General features: G+C 62.6%; 2 protein-coding genes across 10 annotated transcripts in view; one reads left to right on the forward strand and one right to left on the reverse strand.

Moving 5' to 3' along the window:
• BANP (BTG3 associated nuclear protein) overlaps positions 1-9,697 on the reverse strand; it is a 44,946-nt gene extending 35,249 nt beyond the window's left edge. For all 9 annotated transcript variants that reach the window (XM_004584081.3, XM_036492793.2, XM_058674349.1 and 6 more), the window contains exons 1-2: positions 9,598-9,697; positions 1,763-1,901 (exon numbers count right to left, since the gene is read on the reverse strand). In XM_004584081.3, the coding sequence (XP_004584138.2) occupies positions 1,763-1,832 (70 nt within the window). In that variant the 5' untranslated portion in view covers positions 1,833-1,901; positions 9,598-9,697. The remainder of the gene's footprint in view (positions 1-1,762; positions 1,902-9,597) is intronic.
• Positions 9,380-22,358, forward strand: CA5A (carbonic anhydrase 5A). Its single transcript, XM_058674810.1, has 7 exons — positions 9,380-9,782; positions 12,371-12,607; positions 17,507-17,625; positions 19,109-19,204; positions 19,291-19,353; positions 21,152-21,307; positions 22,163-22,358. The coding sequence occupies exons 1-7, from the start codon at positions 9,380-9,382 to the stop codon at positions 22,322-22,324; spliced, it is 1,236 nt and encodes a 411-aa protein (XP_058530793.1). The 3' UTR covers positions 22,325-22,358.

The raw sequence follows: 22,358 nt of genomic DNA on the forward strand, positions 1-22,358 counted from the left end.
CTGACTCCTGCTGGGCCAGCCACGGCTTCATTTGTTGGCTCTGCGTTTCCAAACGGAGTCCACTCCGCAAGGCGGTGCCAGTGGGCAGCTCACCGCTCCCTCCTCCCCAGGGGTTCTCACACCCCAGGCCTGCTGCCCAAAGATGCCTGGCACTGCCCATCCCTGCCGGGGCCCCACTGCTGTGGCCATGTCCAGCCCTCTGCCCACACAACAGGCTGTCCCGGGTGACAGACACATTCCCAACACAGAACTCGGACACCATGTCCACTGAACTTCCTCACGTGCGGAAGGTCCCCTCACCTACTGCCTCAAATAACCAGTGGGGACAGGCACACTTCCTTCACACACATGTAATGTGCACTCACAGAGTGAAACGTGACATGTGCTCATATAAATGCCACGCATGTGTGCACTGGCAGAGACCAACACGGGACCCATGATCGAAGCAGAGCTCCTCACCTCCCGCTTTAGGCCAGCTCACCACACAGCAGCGCAGCGTGTCTGTAACCACAGCAGCACACGCTGACTGAGGCATCCTGGCAGGAAACGCTCACCAGCGGGGAATAAGCCCCGGGCAGGGTGGGAGTGCTGGGACCTCACCCTGACCTTACCTGTTCCTCAGCCACTGGCTGCCCGTCTGCCTCCATCTTCCAGCCAGCCCCAGCCAGATCCCACCTTGGCCAAGAAGCCATTTATACAAGGGCCAGGATTCCACCTGAGCCGGGCACAGCTCCCCAGCACCTGGCAGCAGGGCTGCCCACACAGAGGGCTGGCCCTCAGGGAGGCCACCGCACGGCACATGGGCCCAAAGGGAGCTGGGTGCATGCATGCCATCAGGGGAGTATGCCTGTGTGCTAGATAACTCACCACACCTCTGGGAGCTGGACGCCGTGGCTCAGGCCCTGCGAGAGCTGTAAAATGTCACCTCTGCAGGAGCAAGCCGTCACAGCAGACCAGGCCTCACGGAAACGCGCCACCCGCCACTGGCTCTGCGGGGTCCTGGGCAGTTCTCTTGGGCAAAGGGACTCATCTGTCCCCAGGTTTCACAAGGAAAGCCCACGCCTGCCACACCAGGGGTTCAAGGCTCTGCTTATCCTCACTGGACTGACAGTAGCTTTGGGGCCACAAGGAGACTCCCTAACCATGAGAGGGTCACACAGCTGGCTGCTCATAGCTACACAAAGGAGAACAGCATGTGCCTGTAAACACCAAGACCACGGGCCTGGCGCAGTGCCCGAGCGGCTGAAGCCCTCACCTTGCACACGCCCAGGATGTCATCTGGGCGCCGGTTCTAATCCCAGCAGCCCCACTTCCCACCCAGCTCCCTGCTTGTGGCCTGGGAAAGCAGTCGAGGACGGCCCAAAGCCTTCAGACCCTGCACACATGGGGGACCTGGAAGAGAAGAGCTCCTGGCTTCAGATAGGCACAGCACCGGCCTTTGCAGTCACTTGGGGAGTGAACCATTGGATGGAAGATCTTTCTGTCTCTCCTCCTCTCTGTATATCTGACTTTCCAATAAAAATAAAATCTTAAAAAAAAAATAAAGAAAACTGCTGGGGCAGCTACTGTGTGCTGAGCACGGAGAACACTCCCTATTGTGTGCTGAGGATAGAGAACACCCCCTACTATGTGTTGAGCATGGAGAAGACCCCCTACTGTGTGCTGAGCATGGAGAACACCCCCTACTGTGTGCTGAGCACAGAGAACACCCCCTACTGTGTGCTGAGGATACAGAACACCCCCTGCCCAGTTCAGCTGGCACCTGGGTGGTCAGGACTCAGGTCCCCCACTGCGATCTGCACCACATCCGCCAGGTCCTGCTCTGACATCATGAGCACCAGAGGAGAGGGGCCAGGCGCCAGGCAAGGATCCAACGCAGGGTGGGCTGGGGCTCCTGCCACCTGCAAGACAGAAGCACGGAGAGCAGGGAGGACATCAGTGAGCGTGCCGGGGAGATGGAGTTCCCGGCCCAGCACAGCCCTCCACTTCACCCCACGCTCGCACTGACCACCTGCTGACAACGGCCGGGAATCACCCCTCACCACTCAGCTGTGCAGCACGCCCCACGGGGAGACACTGCCCCGCCACTCCACCCTGTGCACACTGGCATCAGCTCCTTCCGCATGCAGTCAGCCCCCGCAGGTCCGACCCCACCTCCTGCCCTCTGCCCTCACAGGCCACCCAGGGCAGAGTCAGCCACTTCCTTCCAGTGCCCGGACACTTTTTGCCATCAGAGATCCAAAATAAAACTTATGTCACGCATGCAAACAAGGGCTGACAGACACTGATTGGACACTTTAGTTTTTAAAGATTTATTTATTTTTATTGGAAAGGCAGATATACAGAGAGGAGGAAAGAGAGGAAGATCTTCCATCCGATGATTCACTCCTCAAGTGACTGCAACGGCCAGTGTTGCGCCGATCCGAAGCCAGGAACCAGGAGCCTCTTCCGGGTCTCCCCCATAGGTTCAGGGCCATCCTCGACTGCTTTCCCAGGCCACAGGCAGGGAGCTGGATGGGAAGTGGAGCAGTTGGGACACGAACACGCATCATATGGGATCCCAGCATATGCAAAGGACACTAGGCTAGACACTAAGCCACCATAGCCTAGACACCAGGCTCCCGTGCCTGGCCCACTCCACATTTTCATCTGCATATTATCCACTTGGCAGTGACGACCCTGGCTGAGATGATGCGTGCCACAGCAGAGTCCCTGGGTCTCATCTACAGCCCAGGTCCTGCCACACTGACAACTCAAGGCACTGGGTTCCTGTAGGGTTTCTCATGCACACAGGAGATGCAGCCTGAACCCACAGCTGGGAGCGACCAGTGAATGGTGCACCCTCCCAGGTTCGCTCTGTCTGCCTCGTCTCCCACCTGAGCTTTTTTTTTTTTTTTTTTAAAGATTTTATTCATTTTTATTACAGCCAGATATACACAGAGGAGGAGAGACAGAGAGGAAGATCTTCCGTCCGATGTTTCACTCCCCAAGTGAGCCGCAACGGGCTGATGCGCGCCGATCCGAAGCCGGGAACCTGGAACCTCTTCCGGGTCTCCCACGCGGGTGCAGGGTCCCAATGCATTGGGCCGTCCTCAACTGCTTTCCCAGGCCACAAGCAGGGAGCTGGATGGGAAGTAGAGCTGCCGGGATTAGAACCGGCGCCCATATGGGATCCCAGGGCTTTCAAGGCGAGGACTTTAGCCGCTAGGCCACGCCGCCGGGCCCCCACCTGAGCTTTAAAACACTGCACACTTTCCTGGGCCTGGTGCAGTAGCCTACCAGCTCAAACCCCATTTTGCATGCTCCAGGATCCCATATGGTTGCTGGTTCTAATCCCAGCAGACCCACTTCCCATCCAGCTCCCTGCCTGTGACCTTGGAAAGCAGCAGAGAACAGCCCAAAGCCTTGGGACCCTGCACCTGTGTGAGAGACCTGGAAGAGCTCCTGGCTCCTAGCTTCAGATTGGCTCAGCTCTCACCATTGCAGTCGCTTGGGGAGTGAATCAACAGATGGAAGATCTTCCTCTGTCTCTCCTCCTCTCTGTATCTGACTTTCTAATAAAATTTTATATATATATATATATATATTTTTTTTTTTTCAAATGCACACTACCCAAAATGGATCAGACAGGTATGTGCAGGCAAAGGCGCCCTTCCGGCTGCAGCACCTCGGACACGTGGGCCGGGCTTCCTCCCCTTCCACTCCCGCGGCACCTGCAGACCTGAGCAGCCTGGCGGATCCTCTCAGACTCAGGGGCACAGAAGACCAACACAGCAGCTGCCACAAACCCAATCCTGTGTTTTGACATAAGCAGCCAAATGTAAAGTTACAAAAAAGATTTTTTTGAACTTTTAAGGGAAGGTTCAGGCCACAAGTGAATGGTGGCCTTACAACCAGCCAGAGCCACAGGCCGCTGTCAGGCCTAACTGCGATTAAAAAACAATCAAAGCTCCAGGGAGCCTCTCCAGAGGAAGGGCCCCGGGCCGACAGGCACTGGGCTCCCAGGCAACCGAGGAGGGCTGGCAGGTGCTGCCCGGCCCGTGTCCCCAGCCGGGAGGAAGGGGGAGGATGCAAAGAGCTGTACCACGATCAGGCCCTGCGTGGACCGGGCCCTGCGTGGACGGGGCCCAGCGTGGACGGGGCCCTGCGTGGACCGGGCCCAGCGTGGACCAGGCCCTGCATGGACGGGGGCCCTGTGTGGAACGGGCCTTGCATGGACAGGGCCCTGCATGGACCGGGCCCTGTGTGGACGGGGACCCACTGGAAAGGGCCCAGTCACTTCGTGTGGGGCTCCTGCAGCAGCCCCACTGAGCCCCGAGTCCATGGATGGTCAGTTTAAACCACAGCCTCTCCAAGGGGCCAGTCAGACTTGGCAAAGACCCCCAGAGAAGCTCTGCATGGTCCTGGGAAGTCTGCGAGGGGCTGAGACAAAGGCTGAGCCCTAATGTCCCCACGCCGAGCCCCTCCAGGTGTGGACACAGAGGATATTGCTGCCAGCAGTCAGTCAAAATCACGCTAACAGGGCACCAGGCCAAAGGACACCAAACAGCACGGTGTAGTGGCTGCCACCTTGGCAAACGAAGCTTGTTACTTCGAAGTGCTAGGAACGGTAATCCTAGCTGGGCTGACTGGGGCTCCCCAGCCCTCTCGCAGCAGCTGAGCCCCAGAACCAGGCTGCATAGTATCCACCAAGATCCTCAAGCCGGGGGCCGGTGCGGGCAGACAAGGCCCACCCTCCTCCCGGCACCTGGAGGACGGTGTAGCCCACCAGCCCTCCTCCCGGCACCTGGAGCACGGTGTAGCCCACCAGCCCTCCTCCCGGCACCTGGAGCACGGTGTGAACAGGAAATGGTGTGACTACAGGAACATCAATGCAAAACCAGGCTAACATCCCCAGAAACATTAGGAAGCAAGAGGCTGCGGACAGCACGACACCCTAGGGTCGCAGGGAGCTCCCAGCTGACCCCATGCAGGAGTGCGCTGCCCACAGAAGCTGACTGTATCCTAGGGGTCACCTGTGACACCACTTCCCTCAAACAGGATCAAGTTCACAGATGAAGCTGACCTGCTTTGGGTGCTTCCCCCAGGACTCCTTGCTGACCCCTTAGACCAAGACGAGTCCCGGGCCCGGCATGGTGGCCTAGTGGCTAAAGTCCTCGCCTTGAACGCGCCAGGATCCCATACAAGCACCAGTTCTAATCCCAGCAGTCCCACTTCCCACACAGCTCCTGTTTGTGGCCTGGGAAAGCAGTCGAGGACGGCCCAAGGCCTTGGGACCCTGTGCCCATGGGGGAGACCCAGAAGAGGCTCCTGGCTCCCGGCTTTGGATTGGCTCAGCACCGGCCATTGTGGTCACTTGGGGAGTGAATCATCGGACAGAAGATCTTCCTCTGTCTCTCCTCTTCTCTGTATATCTGCCTTTCCAATAAAAATAAATAAATCTTAAAAAAAAAAAGAGTCCCTGGTCCAAGGCCCAGGTAAGGTCAGAAGGGCCTTACACAACAGGATCTCGCTAACAGCCACAGCGTCCTTTGTCGAAACGCCGCATCCTGCACGCAGCACCTGCTGGGCAGGCTGGGCATGTGCCAAACACCCTCAACCTGAGCTGCCCCAGACCGCTCCGCTCTCCACAGAGCCCCTCTCCAGGTCCAGTAACTCAGAGGGCGAGAGAACGGGGCGAACTGCTCAGAGCAGCAGAGAGGAACCCTCACCTGCACTGCCCACAGAACTCTGTGCACTGCAACCAGTGCGCTGTGAACACGGGCACGCGCAGGGACCGCAGGGAGCAGGCCTGGCGCAGGTCTCGTGGGGCTACTGGGAGTCACTCCAGTGAGGAGTAAGGGCCGATTGTGTGGTAGGCAGGGCTGGGCTGGGCCGGGCCAGGACGGGCCGGGCATCCATCAGTTTTGCATAGGAGTGGGGGCTGGGCACAGAACTGACCAGACAACTACAACCAGCAGTGTACGTGTAGGCAGACGTGGGTGACAGCCAGGCCCTGCTGTGGCTGGCATTACACAGGAATCAGGCTGGGGACCCCCCAACTGGACCACTGAACTCTTAACTCCAACCATGGTGAAAATTACAGGATCTGGGCCCAGTGTGGTGGCCTAGCAGCTAAAGTCCTCGCCTTGCATACACTGGGGCCCCATGCGGGTACCAGCCCTAATCCCAGCTTCCCTTCCAGCTCCCTGCTTGTGGCCTGGCAAAGCAGTCTACCCAAAAAAGGACTGCCCAAAGCCTTGGGACCCTGGCTCCTGATCGGCTCAGCTCTGGCCGTTGTGGCCGCTTGGGAAGAGAACCATCGGACAGAAGATCTTCCTGTCTCTCCTCTCTATAAATCTGCCTTTACAATGAAAATAAGTTTTACAAAAATCTTAAAAAAGCATGGCCAGGGTCTTGGCTCTTCCTCTAGACCGTTCCCCTGGGCAGGAGGCTCCTTCCTGGGGCACCGGGAGGCTCACCACCCTGCAGCAGGACGGGACCCGGCCCGGCCAGGGGCGCTGCTGGCCCTCAGGGCACCGAGGGACGCGCACCCACTCTGCCCGGCAGTGCCTTGGGCAGCCCCACTGTGCAGCGGCTCAAGGTGCACGCCAAGAGCCTGCCCCAGAACCAAGGCAGGGCACACTGAGCGGGTGCAGCACAGGCAGCTCCCCTCCCCTCCCCTTCCTCCTCTCACACTGGAGCATTCCCGAACAGCGGAGCTCTTCTGTTGGGAACTCAGTTTTCAAGTGTTTACTGCCACCACACAAAGCCAATGCAGCAAAGCCCTGTATTACCCTCTGGCAGGAGGAGGGCCCTCGAGCCCCCGAGCAGTGCCACTCGCCCCTCACCACACACTCAGCCCAAGTCCTGTCTGTGTAATGAGAAGGGTCTCTTCCCGGACCTGAGCAGCCTGGTGCAGACCCCTGCACATGCTGACGCTGGCCTCCCCCGCCATGGGACTCAGACAGCTCATGGCCCCAGCAGGCGGTGCCAGGCCTGTGCCGCTGGCCCACTTGCCAGCCCAGGGAACCCAGTCCCGGGTCGCGCTCCCATGCATGCACAGTGCCTGCCCAGCCAGCTCCCAGGCTGTCTGTGGACCCGGACTCCCGGCGCACACGTCAGGGTCCCGGTGAGGGACATTTCCTCCTCTCGCCTCCTGGGCATCTAACCTGGCGCTGTCAGGAGCTCTGCCATCCCCGGCAGACCTTCGGGCACGCCAGGGGCCATTCCCTAACACCAGCTCATACAGTGCCGATTTCCCAATGTCCACAGCACAATCAACGGAGCTTTAATCCCATTCCCTAGGAACCTTCCAGAGCCGACTGGAGGCGTGAAGCTGAGTGCAGGACGGGCTCCAAGGCAGCGTGTGAGGTGGGGCAAGTGCAGGCATGGAAGGCTGCTGCCCAGGGCGCCCCTGCGGGTCACACCCTCCCAGCAACAGCACGGGGAGGGAATCTCACTGGAGGGTGACCGAGAACAAGGCCGGGTGAGACCCAAAGTGTTTCTCACTAACGCCCACAGCCAGCTGCCCAGCAGAGCTCTCGTCTGCAGCTTCCAAGTGTGGCCACTAAGAGGCAGCACAGCCCGGGCTCCACACACTGCCCGGGCCTGGAAGCCCTGGGACTGGGCTGTGGCTGTGCCTGGCTTCCCTCCAAAGCCGCAGAGCCAGGCCCCTCGCCTACTTGGCGATGCCAAACTGCCACCTTCACTGCCCTGCCAACGACACACACCACAAACAGGATGGCAGGGGACTGAACAGGCATGGCAAGTCCTGTCCAGGCCAGACTGGCCATGCAGCCCAGGACGTAATGACCCCAGGACGACACGGCGGCAACAAGGGCCCAAACCCGACAGCTGGGGCCCTGGGGAGCAGCAGGCCAGCTCCTCCCAGCCCTCCGTGCAGGAGCAGCACCTGGGGAGGGGAGCACCCAGCACAGGAAGTCAGTTAAGCAACAGCTGCTGCACGGGGCCCCCTGCTCCCCTCAGCCCACACCAGCTCCCTGCTGCAGGTTGGGGCAGACCAACGGGGTGGAGGGCCCAGGCCCAAGAGGCCGGCTCAGAGAGCACCCCAGGGACGCGTGGACAGCAAGCAAAGCAGAGGACACTGCCCAGGGCGGGGGAGGAGGGGGCAGGGTTGCAGAAGGACAGGGGGATCCTGGGGCACAGCTCAGTGTTGGGGCCTGATCATGCCCGCACAGACCGAGGGCAGCTGCGTCCTGTGGGCCCGCTGACTGCACGGGTCCCCGTCAGAGTCAGCGACAACAGAACCCCACATCCACTTCAGGGGCAAAGCAGGAACAAACGACCCCATCATGCCCCCCGCCAAGGCTGACCCAAAAGCCCAGCATCCAGCACCCAGATGGCCCCACAGGGACACCTCCTGTCCCCACGCGCCGAGCAGGGCGCACTCCCGGGGGGCTGTCAGGGCAGGGAGCAGCCAATTGCCAGGGCCAGGCCTGAGGAGTGGACCCCCGTGTTCACCGTGGGCAGCAGAGCCCCGAGGGCTGCCAGGTAGTGGATACCTGTGTCCGGTGGGCTGGGCAGTGTCCCCTGTGGGCCTGGGGAGTGGACCCCGGTGTCCCCTGTGGGCCGGGCCGTGCCCCCCCCGAGTCCCTCATGTCCACTGTGTCCCCGTGGGCTGGGCAGTGTCCAACGTGTCCCCTGTGGGCCGAGCAATGCCCCTCGTGGGCCTGGGGAGACCCCGTGTCCGCTGTGCCCCCGTGGGCCGGGCAGTGGACCCCCGTGCCCCCTGTGGGCCCGAGCAGTGCCCCTCCCATTTCCCCCATGTCCCCCGTGGACCAGGCAGTGTCGCTCCTGTCCCCGTGTCCCCCATGGCCTGGGGAGTGTCCCCGTGGGCCTGGGAAGTGGACCCCATGTTCCCGTGGGCCTGGGCAGTGGACCCCCATGTCCCCCATGGCCTGGGGAGTGTCCCCTATGGGCCTGGGCAGTGGACCCCCGTGTCCGCCGTGTCCCCCGTGGGCCTGGGCAGTGGACCCCCCGTGTCCCCCCCGTGGGCCTGGGCAGTGGACCCCCCGTGTCCGCCGTGGGCCTGGGCAGTGAACCCCCGTGCCCCCCGTGGGCCTGGCCAGTGAACCCCCATGCCCCCCGTGGGCCTGGGCAGTGGACCCCCCGTGTCCGCCGTGGGCCTGGGCAGTGGACCCCCGTGTCCCCCATGGCCTGGGCAGTGGACCCCCCGTGTCCGCCGTGGGCCTGGGCAGTGGACCCCCGTGCCCCCGTGGGCCTGGCCAGTGAACCCCCATGCCCCCCGTGGGCCTGGGCAGTGGACCCCCCGTGTCCGCCGTGGGCCTGGGCAGTGGACCCCCCGTGTCCCCCATGGCCTGGGCAGTGGACCCCCCGTGTCCCCCATGGCCTGGGCAGTGGAGCCCCCGTGTCCCCCATGGCCTGGGCAGTGGACCCCCCGTGTCCCCCGTGGGCCTGGGCAGTGGACCCCCGTGCCCCCGTGTCCCCCGAGGCCCAGCGGTTGGCGGCGGCCGGCGCAGGGCCCAGAGCGCAGGGCGCAGGGCGGCCGCAGATCTCGCTCTCGCTCTCGCTCTCGTTCTCGCCCCGCGGGAAGGGGGAGGCGGAGGCGCGACCGGCTGCGGGAGCTGCAATTACCGTGTGGGCTGCGGAATTCTCGTGGTGTTTGTCGGGGCGCTGCGATAATGGCGTCCGTCCTCGCGAGAGAAGCCGCCTCTCCGCGCAGGCGCCGCTGGCCCCTCCCCGCGGCTCCTCCCCGCCCTCCGCGCAGGCGCACACGCGCACGGCGCCTGCGCGCGGGGCTCGGCTGAGCATGCGCAGACGTCTGGCGCCGGGGTTGCCCGTCGTGCAGCCACGCTCCCTGCGTAGAAAATGGCCGTTGTCTTTGCCAAGGAATTGGTGGGCATGAACTGCTCCGGACGACTACAGGCCCCAGGGTGCACCGCGCACGTCGCTGTGGTGCGTTCTGGGACTCGTAGTCCTCTCGCCCGCGCCGAGCCTGCCGGGACTTGTAGTCCCGCCGAACGGGCCCCCGGCGCCCCGCCCTCGCCCCGAGGCCTGCCGGGACTTGTAGTTCCGACGAGTCGGGCGCAGGGCGCGGGGCGCGCTGTGGAGCCGCGGGAAGGACGGTCTTTCGTGTCCTCCCCAGACGCGGGAACCACCCCCCCGGGGACAGGGGACGTCTGCGTCCAGGGTCTCGGACCCCGATCGAAGCTCTCTCCCTCTGCACCCTCCGCTTTCAAATAAATGCAGATTTTCTGAAGATGATACCACGGCCCTGGGGAGGTGCGCGCAGTGCAGTGGGGCCCTCTGCCTGAGCCGCCCCGCCTGCGGGGGTGGACACTGCAGCAGCAAGGCCCAGCGTGAGGGACATGCAAGGCCAGGCCGCGTCCCCTTCGGCCACCGGAGGCTTTCCTTGGCCCCTGAGGCCTCGACAAGGCTTGAGGCGAACATGGTGTGACCAGCTCCGGCCAGGCACTGGCCACCGGGAGACGCACCTCACGGGCCTCGTCGGGTGTAGAAATGACCGTGCAAAGCTCCGGACACTGCTGCATCCGTGAGGACGTGGTGGTGGCTGGGGTGCCCCTCCACTGTGCCCCCGTCGGCCCACACCTCCCGGCTGGCCGCTGCCCAGGGCACACGTGGCTGGCAGGCAGGGTGCAGGGCGCCCCAGAGTCAGCGCTGTCCAGCCCAGTCCGTGCAGAGGCAGCTGCAGGATCTGACCCACTCAAGCGCTGGCTTCCTGCCGGTGCACAGCCCAAGAGGGGGCACCTGGTCAGTGACGTTTTTGGGTCATGGCCACGCACATGCGAGACCCAGACGAAGCTCCAAGCTCCTGGCCCAGGCTGGCTGCCGGGAGCATTGGGGAGTAAAATGGTACATGGAAGTCCTCTCTCTCTGTCTGTCTCTCTCTCTGTCTCTCTCAAGCTTCAAAAACTGGGAATAACCTCAGTGTCCATCCGGAAGATGGAGCTTGGCACCCATGGTGCGTCTGCATACGAAACCGTGTGGCCTGGGTCACTGTCCATTGGCTGGCTACCTGCCACACACACAGCAGGGGAGGGGTGCTGTGTCCCTGGCCACAGGGGGACAAGGATGCAGGGTCATCGTCAGGGGTGGGGACTTTGCCCCGGAGCCCAGGGCACACAGTTAGCTGCCCTTCAGGGCCCTCCGACTCACTGTTTACCAGATCGAAGCAGCCCCGTGCCCCGATGCCTAGGTCATCCACAGGGCAGCATGAGCCAGAGTTGGAATTTAACCTCTGCACTGGGAAGAGTGGGTGAGTTTCTCCCCCGGCCCCCTGCAGCCGCTGTGAAAGTGGCCGCCAGGACCTGGGGCCTCTGGGACGGGCCCAAAGATGCTGCCAGCCAGGGGCCCCTCCATGGTGAAGCAGGTGGGGGCACCTCCTTGGAGGACGCAGTGCTCCTGGCCGCCACGTGTACAGGGCAGTGGCAGCGGCACGTGTAAGTGCATGTGGGCCCCGAGACAGGCATGCCGGCGCCCGGGGAGCCAGGCCCAAAGTCTATGGTCAGCTGGCCCTCGGCCGCCACCTCTGTCCACCCTCTGCTGCTGTCTTGAAGCACTTGGTCCCGGGGGAGAGACCAGACAGTGTGTGCAGCTTCAGAGGCCCCACAGTGGCGTAGCCCACAGCAAGTCCAGAAAGCTCCCGAAAACACAGAGTTGACCTCCCCGGGAAACGCAAGTCCTTCTGGACGAGCAAGTCCCAGGTCCCGGCTGCTGCACCTCCAGTCCAGCTCCGTGCTACGGCCAGGGAGAGCAGCAGAGGGTGGCCCTGGTCCCTGGGGTGGTATTGCCGGCCACCCAGGCTGGGCGGATGGAAGAGCTGTCTCCTCTCTGTCTTCCACTCTCTCTCTGCCACTCTGGCTTCCAGATAAACAAAAAGTTCATTGGAACAGTGGGACTGAAAGGGCACCCCGTGGGCTTGTGCACGTGTGCCCTTCCAGGGGTGTGCCCTCCCCCAGGGGTGCCTGCAGAGTGTGTGTGCCCTCCCCCAGGGGTGCCTGCAGAGTGTGTGTGCCCTCCCCCAGGGGTGCCTGCAGAGTGTGTGTGCCCTCCCCCAGGGGTGCCCGCAGAGTGTGTGCGCCCTTGCAGGAGTGTGCCCTCCCCCAGGGGTGCCCGCAGAGTGTGTGTGTGCCCTCCCCCAGGGGTGCCCGCAGAGAGTTTTGCCCTGACTGTATGGTGACTGTGTCGTGGGGAGCGGTGCCCCTCAGGCAGAGGGGTGAGGGAGTCGTGGCTGCAGCCTGCTTGTCCTGCGGCCTCCCCCACGTGTTACTAACTCTGATCTCCTGGCTTTGGGACGCACGGAGAGAGAGCTCCCCCCACCCCCGGCCGGAGCTGTGCCAGGTCAGTCGGGGGGGGCAGTGACCAGCGCGTTGGGCTGCGTTGGCAGGGAGCTGCAGGCTCAGGAACGGAGCACCAACCCCTGGAGTGACCCGCGGGCTGTGCACAGGCCCGGGGCCCGCCCCCGGTGGCACCCGGCAGTCCCCCATCAACATCCGGAGGGAGGACAGCGTGTTCGACCCCCGCCTGCAGCGGCTCGCCATCGCCTACCGGGCAGCATCCTGCCGCTACGCATGGAACACCGGCTACTTCCTCCAGGTGGAATTTGAGGACACTGCTGGCTCAGGTGAGCCCGCGCTGGGGTCCGAGGCCTTTCTCCTGCTGCCCCTGGGAGTGGGGCGGCCTTCCGGACACCATCAGGACGGGACAGGGGGGACGCTCACCTAGAGGCCTCCCGGCGACCAGGGCAGCCCCTCCCTGCAGGGCTCACCTGCCAGGGCAGGAGGGACCGGCCGGCTGGGCGCTGCCCACTGAGCCAGAGGCCTGAGAACAGAGTGTGGCGGGCTGCCAGGTGGGGCAGCAGGAGCCCGGGCATCTCATGGTTCTCGGAGGGAGCCAGGCTGAGCTCCTGGGCTGAGCTCCTGGGGGAAGCCGCATCTTGCGGTGTTTGCACCAACACACGCTCAGCTCTTGCAGGGCAGGCGCCGGAGCGCGCCGCTAGCAGGGGCCTCTGCCACCAGGGGGCGCCGCTCTCTGCTCGCCACACTCCGAGGACAGCGCCTCCGATTGGTTCAGCCTCCCGCCCATCAGGGCTATTGCTGGCCCGCATCCAATCAGCTGTGGCCGGAGGTGGGCGCTCGCCGGACCTAGCCGGCGGAGTCCCGCGTTGGGTGCGGGTGGCAATGGCGGGCAAGGCTTCCCCAGGAAGCAGGCTGGCCAAGGGAACGGAGGAGGCCGAAGACAAGCGCCAGGAGCAGATCGCCAAGAGACGGGGGCTGTCCTCCCTGAGAGCGTCCACCTCTAAATCAAAACTAAGGGTTAAGAAGAATGAATGAATAAGGTTGCATTTCAAAAACAAATCATTCAAACATGGACGCGTGTCCCAGATGTTTCAGGAAACATGGCAAATACCTGAGACATCTGCTTTAAAAAACGTGTCCTTTATTGGAAATTTGCTGGTGACTGGCTATCCCAGATTTTTCCTGGAAACTTTAGCAGGAAGTTCAAGGGAGCCAGGCAGAGGGCAGGTGGCCTGTGGGTCCTGGTCCTTTCCTGGGTCCTCTCCCTCCAAGGCCGGATGGACGGCTCTGCGGAGAGCGACCTGGGCCAGGGCCTTGCTCCCCGGAGCCCACATGAGGAGGATGAGAGGGGACCCCACAGAAGGAGGGTGAGTGGGGTGGGGGCCGCCGTGTCCCGACCCGTGAGGGGAGAGGGGTCACCCCTGTGACCTGTGTCCTGGCCAATGAGGTGGTCATGAGGGGTGGGGGTTGTGGTAGCAGCAACCCCAGGGTTGCCAGGACCCTCCCCAAGAGGCCACAGCGGTTCTCAGAGACCCTGATGGTGGCGTGACCAGAAGTGCTGACCTGGGGCCCTGGCAGCCATGGGGCCTCCCCAACCTGCTCTGAGGAGCTGCTGGGGGACAGCCAGGAGCGGAGCTGGGAGTCAGGCGGGAGCTGAGTGACCCTCTCATGCAGGCCTGTGGGCAGCTGTTTGTCGGGGTGCTGACCCCCCCCTCCTCTGCCATCTTCCTGTGGCCTCTCTCCTCTGCGGCCTCTCTCTTCTGCGGCCTCTCTCCTCTGCCATCTTCCTCAGCCCAGCTGACACCTGCCCTGCCCCGGGCCTCCACAGGTGTCCTGGCTAGTGCAGGTCACCCCAAAGCATGGTCCGTGCCGACCATGACGCTGGTGGCCAATCTTACTGAATAACCATGGGCTGCTCTCTGGCGGGTACCAGGCCACGTGTCCACTCCACAAGTGAGGCTAAGCCACGTCTCACGGCGTGTCCATGCCCCTGCGCGGGTGGCTGCTGCAGGTGACTGCGAAGGTGACACTGACGATGGTGCCCCCGGTGCAGCAACCATGCAAGGGACATCAGGGCGTCTCACCCTGGGGCGTCCTCACCTGTCCACCAGGGCCAGGCAGGAAGCACCCCCGTAGAGCTGCTCTGGGTGAAGCCAGTGTCCTGGGTGCCCTGGTCTGGCAGTGTGTCACTGGACACTCACACAGCCCGGGGCCATGGCCTGTTCACCTGTGGGGTGTCAGCTGCGTCTCCTGGGGCTGCAAGAGCAGGCCGACCCTGGAGGCATCGCTTCCACTGATGCAGGCAGCTCGAGCTGCCTTCTCCTAATCTTAAAGCAGAAGGCAGGCATGCCGGCCAGGCGCCTGCCCTGCGTGTCATATAAGGGCTCATACCCACAAAGAGATGGCCGAGACAACACGATCTGGGGCCAGGACAGGGCAGCGAGTGGCCATTACGGTTTTATGTGGAGGGTCTGGCACCCACAGATTCAGTTGTCCGACGAGAACTCCGCACGTGTGCCAGGTGCCAGTGCACCTGCTGGTGGAAACGCGGGCTGGGAGTCACTGCTGTGCTCTCAGGAAGCGTTGTTGACGGCCACACGGCCAGCCACATGTCCCCTGCTGATGGCCACATGGGCCGGAGGCTCGCACGGCCAGCCACATGTCCCCTGCTGAGTGGCTCTTGCCTTTTGCCATTTGCGAAAGTCACTTTGATATTTTCTTATCTCAGTCTTCTGTCTCAAATTGGATTCTTAACTTCACTGGGGGAAAAATAGGAACATTAAGTTTGCCTGGAACCCTGGAACCCCACAATGAAAGCTTCAGGGCTGGCCTGCCACACAGACAGGGTTGGGGTGCTGGGCAGCCGGGGGTGCATGGTCTCTGAGGTGATGACCTCTTCCTTGAGGAGAGCCAGTCCTTGGGGAAAAATGAAGGCCGCACCTGGGGCCTGACATGGTCAGTCCTGGGTGGACGCCTGCTGGCCAGGGCTGTGCTCAGTGCGCCCTGAGCTGCATCACCACAGAGGACCCAGGCAACCGAGACCCTGCCCAGGGACAGCTTGTCCCTCAGCAGGTCAGCTGCGTCAGAAAGTTCATGGAAGATTCCGGTGTGGTAGCCTAGTCCTAGCAGCCCCGCTTTCCCAGCTCCCTGCCTGTGGCCTGGGAAAGCAGTGGAGGATGACCCAAAACCATGGGACCCTGCACCTGCGTGGGAGACCCAGAAGAGGCTCTAGGCTCCTGGCTTCGGATTGACTCAGCTCAGGCTGTTGCTGTCACTTGGGGAGTGAATCATCAGACGGAAGATCTTCCTCTCTGTCTCTTCTCCTCTCTGTATATCTGACTTTCCAATAAAAATAAATAAATTTTAAAAAAAAGAAAGTTCATGGAAAATGGAAACAGAAGTTTGTGCAGGTCCAAACAACATTGGATCATGTCGTTTTCCCGTAATCCAGCTTTTCCGTGAATGTTTCAAAGCTCTGTCCTGAGCAAGGACTTCAGACTTTTTTTTTTTTTTGGCGTGGGAATGTAATTCATCTTGAATTCTGGTTTCGTCGAAGCTGCGTGCATCTTTGGCTTTTGTTTGCTAATGTCTGTCTGTCTAAGTGTACACTGCCAGTGTCGAGCCAGGCCTGCATGTGGGAGTCCCAGGGCACATGCTGGCTTCTTGCTCACAGCACGGTGCTGCCCCAGGGTGAGCACCGGGCACTGCCTTCCTCCACCCAACTCCCATTCTGCTGGCAGATCCAACTTTGGAAAGGTTGTTACTGGGACACCCCTCCCAATTCTGCCTTCATGTGACACCGGGGGGACCCTATGGGTCAGTGCTGGGCCCACCAAGCTAGGAAAGAAAGGGTGTTCCCCCCACGGCCAGGCACAGGGATCCTGGCCCCTTTGCCCTCAGCCACACCCTGCCTGCTCCCCACCTCCTTGTCAGGCCAGGTCTATGCCCTGGTTTTGATCAGCCTGTCACAAAGCTGAAAGAGGCAAGCCTTGGGGCTTCTTTGTGCTTGCTCTGGCCCCAGCCCACCTGGTGGTTCAGAGGCAAAGGCAGCAGGTGCCCGGAGATGTAGCTCCACCCTCTGCTCTGCTTGGGAAAGCCCCACCCCGCTCCCTGTCCTCGTGGGCTGCGTGAAGCAGATGGGCCTAAGGCCACATCCGTGGGTGCCTGGGCACGGCTGGGTGCCGGCAGGGAACAGGGTGGCAGGTGGTCGGTCCTGTCACCCACGCCTACCTGTGCTGCCTGGGGCTCATGCCTCCCTTCTAGGCTCTTGGTGCTGAGAAGCAGCCTGGGGCACCGTGGGGCTCCGGCTCACCATCTCCCAGAGCACAGAGTCCACATGGAAGCCTTGCCGCTCCCTCCCGGGGAAGGTTTCCCTGTGCTCCTGTCTCCAACCGTGCCCTTGGTGGCCAGCGCCGGAGGCCACTGCCTTCATCCGTAGGGGCTCAGCTCTGTCTCCTAGCTTGGGGTTCAGTGCCTGGGGGGGAACAACTCCTAAACCCCATTAGCCATCAGGTGCCTGTCATGTTGTCAAGTGTGCCCTGTGCTTGCCATGGGACTGCAGGGTGCAGCTCCTGCAAAGGGGGAGCCCCAGCCTAGGGGTCCACGCCGCCGCCCTGCCTGTGGGGGTCCCAGGGCCACCTGACACACTCTGCTTAGGAATGAGCTGTCAGAGTGTTTATGTGGGAGCCGTTGCTGATGGGAACTGCAGGCGACCGTTCAGTGAACAGTGAGAGAAATCCCTGGGCTCCAGCAGGCAGCTGAGCCGGGTCTTCCGGGTCGGGGCGGGGGTTGCACTGAGTGCTCCCTGCCCGCTCAGGAGGGCTGCCCTGGCTGGGGCTCAGAGCTCAGGGCACAGGTCACTTCCCATCTCAGGACACGGCAAGAACCTCCCTCTCGCATGCACTCTACAGTAGGGTCATTTGTCTTCTCAAACCACAGAGGGGTCTGGAAACTGGGGGCACCTCAGGCCTCTCAGGAACGGGCCTTTGTTTGCACACTGCCCCTGGGGTTCAGGCCCTTCCCACCACCTGGTGGGGCTCCGAGGCCTGCATCCCCAAACTGCCCGCCTGCCGGCCAGCTGAGGTCCGAGGAATGCCAGTGGCAGGCGGCTGTGAGGGGTGTCTGGGCGTCAGCAGCAGTGGGAGAACTGTCTCTCTCTGTAACTGACTTTCAGGTAAACCAGTGCATCACAGGCAGTGACCCCCATGTCTTGGCTGTCCCCCTAGGCATCAGCGGTGGGCCCCTGGAAAACCACTACCGGCTGAAGCAGTTCCATTTCCACTGGGGAGCAGCGAACGAGCGTGGCTCCGAGCACGCGGTGGCTGGCCGCGTGTACCCGGCAGAGGTGTGTAGACATTGCCCACCGCCCAGGAGGGGCCCGGTCAGTCACTGCTCCAGGGGCAGCACTGGCAGCCCAGTTGGGCAGCGGGGGAGTGGACAGCCCTTGGCCTTTCATTCACAGTGCCCACGGCCCCTTGGGATCCCCGTGTGTGCAGCAGGGACTTCCCATCATGGTCCCAGGCAGGAGTCGGGGCGCAAGGTCGGTGGGGTCTTGCAGGTCTCCCCAGTGTATCCAATTTTCTCATCGTTCTGTCTGCCACCCGGCACTATCTCCAACGAGCCCCTACACCCTGAATTCTGGTGCATTCCACGTTGCCCACTCCTGTGGCTCCCACTTGCCATGGGGAAAACGTCCCAGGGAGGGTGCCCTGGGCACCTCTGCCACAGGGAACTGCAGCTGTGCAGCCTTTGTCACCTCAGGAGCGGACCCTGGAATGCAGGGGCGAGGCCCGACTGCCCCAGTGGATGCTCCAGCCACTGGGAGGCTGGGAACTGGAGGAGCAGAGTGGGACAGTGACACAGAGAGGGTCGGGGGGCACGGACGTGGGAGGAGGTGGCCAGTGTGTCTGTGGTCGACCTTGAGCGCCAACCAGGGTCCTTGGTTGACCTGGTGGTTCTAGCTCAGGGCTGAAGGAGGGGCAGCTGAGGAAGAAGCCAGCAGCCCCCCAAAACCAGATGTAGTTAGCAAGGGAGGTGGCTGTGGAGAAAAGAGGAAGCAGAGAGACAGGTGGTGGAGAAAGAGAGAGAAGGAGAGAGACAGCCAGCCTGCGCGGGACCACTTCCACACGTCAGGGTGACACGGGGGGCATGGCTGGCCAGGGCGTGCAGAGCTGGGCTTTATGCATCTTAGCTGTGGGGGATGGGCAGGCGGCAGCTCCTCTGCAGGCGCTCATGACCCTGACGTGTCGTCACGGTGGGTGTTGATCTGCGCAGACTTGGCATTGGAAATGTTTCTGGATGGGAGTGTCTGCTCGAGCTCAGCAAAGAGCAGTGAGGCTGAAGCTCTCTGCTCTTGGTGGTGGCCAGCTGGGGACAGGAAGGACGGAGGGCGCCAGGGTTCGGTCGGCTGCTCGATGTTCCAAGGTTACCACGAGTTCCCGGCTCGGGATAAGCTTGCTTCACCATGATGTACTCAGTTCCTTTAGGAGTCACTTCTGCTCGGCCCAACAACAGGGGAGGAGGGTCCACCTGCCAGGCTGCCGCAAACTCAGTCCCTCGCAATGCCGAGCCGGGGAGTGGGTGTCCGGGTCTGCTAGCTCTGCTCCGGATCCCAGACACATCCTGAAAGGCAGTAGGTGCGGTTCAAGCGAGGGCCTTCCCAGCCCTGGAGCCCCCAGATTCAGGCCCAGCGCAGTCCTGTAGCTGTTCCTAGTGTTTGGAGCATCACCCAGCAGACACACACACACGCACACAGGTTTAGACACACAGGTGTGCCGTGCCGCGAGGAGGAGGCGGTGAGTCTGAGCTCTCTGTCCGGCCCATTCCAGCTGCACCTGGTCCACTGGAACCCAGCGAGGTACCGGAGCTACGAGGCAGCCGTGCGGGGCGAGCAGGGATTGGCAGTCCTCGCAGTGTTCCTTCAGGTGACGCCTGGGGAGGGGAGTCCCCTGCACCGTGGGCTGAGGGCAACACTGGCGTCCATCCTGACGGTGCTGTGTCTGCTGTGCAGCTGGGGGCCCGTCACCAGGCCCTGCAGCAGCTGGTCGACATCCTGCCAGCCATCAGGCATAAGGTGAGCCATCTGGTCCCCTCTGCAGGGACGGGAGCCTGAGCAGCCAGGGAGGAGTCCGCCAGCGTGACTGCCCCTCTGGGGCCTCCCCTGGCCTCTTGTCCTAGGCATGACCTGTGCCTGCTTTACAGCAGGTGGTGCTGGAGAGCTCCGTGCCAGCCCTGGGGAGCACACGCTGCCCCAGCATGCCCTGGCCAGCCCTGGCGCCCGCAGGGACCCCGAGGGACAGAGGGCGGGCGGCCTTTGAGGAGCAGAGGCCGAGGTGGGGCTTGTTTACTCAGACCCCACAAAGGCCAGGGCGGAGGGAGGCTCCCACCTGTGCGAACAATGCAGTGCTGCAGAAGGGACAGCCACCCTTCCGGGGCTGTTTGATGTGCTGGGCTCCTCTTGATGTCCCTTCCAGCGGGGCTCAGGAACTCCTCAAGGCCTCGGGCCTGGGGCCTCTTCCTTGCTGGGCCACAGCCGGGGCCAGCTGGGCTGTGGGATGTTTTCCCAGCCCTGTCCACCTTCCGCAGAGTGGGGAAGGGAGGGTTGGACCTGCTGCCCTTCCCCGGAGGGCCTCCTTCCGCCCTGCTCCGCAGGCCATCCACACACACCACGCTGGGCCTCACTGCCCTTGCCTGGGAAGGGTCTCTTGGGGGGCTTCTGGGAGTCCCATCCCCATCCCCGGGCAGACTGGGGGTGTCAGCGCCCCCACGTCCAAGGACCTCGACCTCACTAAGCCTCAGTCCACTCCTCCGTGGAGTGGTGACCAGTCCACCCCCATGGCTTCTTGGGGCCTCCCTGGTACAGTGTCCAGTTGGCCCAGGTGCTGGGGGCTTGGGCCACTTTGTCGCTGGGCCCAGGGAGACTTTTGCCACCAGTAATGCCCTCGCTACCTTCGATCATGATGGCTGCTGGAAGATACCTAAAGCATCCCTTGTTGAAGGATGCTCTGGGGGCAAGGTGGGGAGCAGGTGGGGAGCAGGTGGCCTTTGCTTCAAATCCTCGCTTAGCTTAGGACTCGGGAACCCCACCCCATGACAGGTCCAGGGTGCCGACCCTGAGCCTGGTGCAGGAAGGCCACAGCCCCATGACCACTGCTGACCTGCTCCCGGCTGTGCGGCCAGCTCAGGCTGCCCTGGGACTGCCCCCTCATTGAGGGGGGGACCTGCCTTTCTTGGGCATGTGTGGAGTACCTCCGGGCAGCAGCCTGCCCCGGTCCCAGGTGGAAGTGGAGGTGTCCCCCACTGAGGCTCTGCCCCCCACCTGTCTGTGGTCTTGACCCCGCCTGGATTCCTCCTGTATTGTTCCTGCCCACATAGCCACACTCAGTGTCCTGCTCCGGGCAGCCACCCCAGTCCCTGTGGATGCGTGGGCAGGCACCGGGGGCCCATCTGCATAGTGGGTGCCCAATGTAGCTGGCACATGTGTGGCCCCGGGGGTTTGCTCCACGGAACCAGCCAGCTGGGGTGGGTTCCACTCACACACTGTCCCTTCTGCAGCAGGGTCACATGGGCAGCATCATGTGGGCAGTGAGCAGGCAGTGTGTGGAGGGACAGAGCTGGCTTTCGGGGAGCTGGCAAAACTTCAGGAATGGGGTGGCAGCGGCCGCTCCCCGCACATGGTGGGGAGGCTCCCTTTGGGGATGTGTGGGCTCTCCCACAGCCTTCACCCTTGAAAGGAAGGTGGCCGGAGGACCAGGTCTCTCGCTTGCGCTTCAGGCACACGCAGTCTGCTGTGGAGGGCAGAGGCAGGGCACCGGCCCTTCGCACAGCGCCAGGGTCCCCAGCTCACATGGCCCATGCTCCTTGTTTTTCAGGGTATGCGGACAGCCATGGGCCCCTTCGACCCCTCCTGTTTGCTGCCCGCCTGTCAGGATTACTGGACCTATGCAGGCTCCCTCACCACCCCGCCACTGGCCGAGTCAGTCACCTGGCTCATTTACAAGGAACCCATCGAGGTGGCCCAGGAGCAGGTGAGCTGGGATGCGGCCAGCATGTCACCAAGGGATGGCCTGGTGTGACCTTTCACTGAGCCACGTGGGAGCCATGGGGGCTGGCGCCTGGGCTTTGTGGATGCCCTGTAACAGGTGGCCGTGATCTCAGCTCCTCTCATATGAGCGAGGCGGGTACAGGCAATGCGGGATGGTCCCATGCCACCCTGTCTGGTCCTCAGTGGTTTGGGATTCAAGTGTAGTGACTCCTGAGGACACACAGTGACACGGGCCCGAACTCACCCTCTGCCTGTGACCTGTGAAGTGATCTGGTTGCTGGCAGGTGAACAGGGGCAGGAGTCACTCCCTTGGGGTCATCAGAGCACTCCGAGAACCAACTAGAGTGTGTGAGAGCCGGCCTGCGGGTCCCTAAGACGAGTGGCCCCAGAGCTGCCTCGGGGCTGATGGGAAGTGTGCTCACTACCACCCCCATGTGGCAAACACCCCGGAGCGTGGCCATCAGCAGTGTTCTCTGGGCACTGGGGGGCTCTGGCTCACAGTCCCTGATAGAAATGTGGACGATGTCTCTGATCTAAAGTCTTGGCTGGGCTGGAGGACGAGTGCCCACATACACGGCGGGACCCCAGTTCCTGTCCACAAGGGCTTCTCTGTGGGGTACCTGTGCTCACTTCCAACGCGGCGCTGGCCACCCTAGGGCTCAGCACTTGAGTCCTCGGTGGGAGCTGCAGGTCTGTGAGGGCCTAACCTGGGAGCCTCACACTGCCCTGCCGACCCACTCTGGGGGTCCCTTGGGCCCTCCCTGATCCCGGGCTGGAGGCTGGGAGCTGCTCAGTCCACGCCTGCTGTTCTCCCACCTGCTCTCTCTCTCCATCGCAGCTGTCAGCCTTCCGCAGGCTGCTCTTCTCAGCTCCCGGGGAGGAGGAGCGCCTGATGGCCGACAACCATCGCCCGCTGCAGCCGCTGATGGGCCGGCAGGTCCGCGCGTCCTTCCCAGCCGTGGGAGAGGACCACTCGCAGTCACTCCACCCAGAGGGGTAGGCAGTACTGTGTCCCCAGGCTCACGATCCGGCCA

This window comes from Ochotona princeps, chromosome 16 (assembly GCF_030435755.1).
Source record: "Ochotona princeps isolate mOchPri1 chromosome 16, mOchPri1.hap1, whole genome shotgun sequence".
NCBI classification, from domain to species: Eukaryota; Metazoa; Chordata; class Mammalia; order Lagomorpha; family Ochotonidae; genus Ochotona; species Ochotona princeps.

Coding starts and splice junctions, on each gene's coding strand:
- CA5A (XM_058674810.1), top strand. CDS start 9,380: ATGGCCTGGGCAGTGGACCCCCCGTGTCCCCCGTGGGCCTGGGCAGTG. Junction 19,205..19,290: donor TCCTCGCAGTGTTCCTTCAG/GTGACGCCTGGG, acceptor TCTGCTGTGCAG/CTGGGGGCCCGTCACCAGGC. Junction 21,308..22,162: donor TCGAGGTGGCCCAGGAGCAG/GTGAGCTGGGAT, acceptor TCTCCATCGCAG/CTGTCAGCCTTCCGCAGGCT.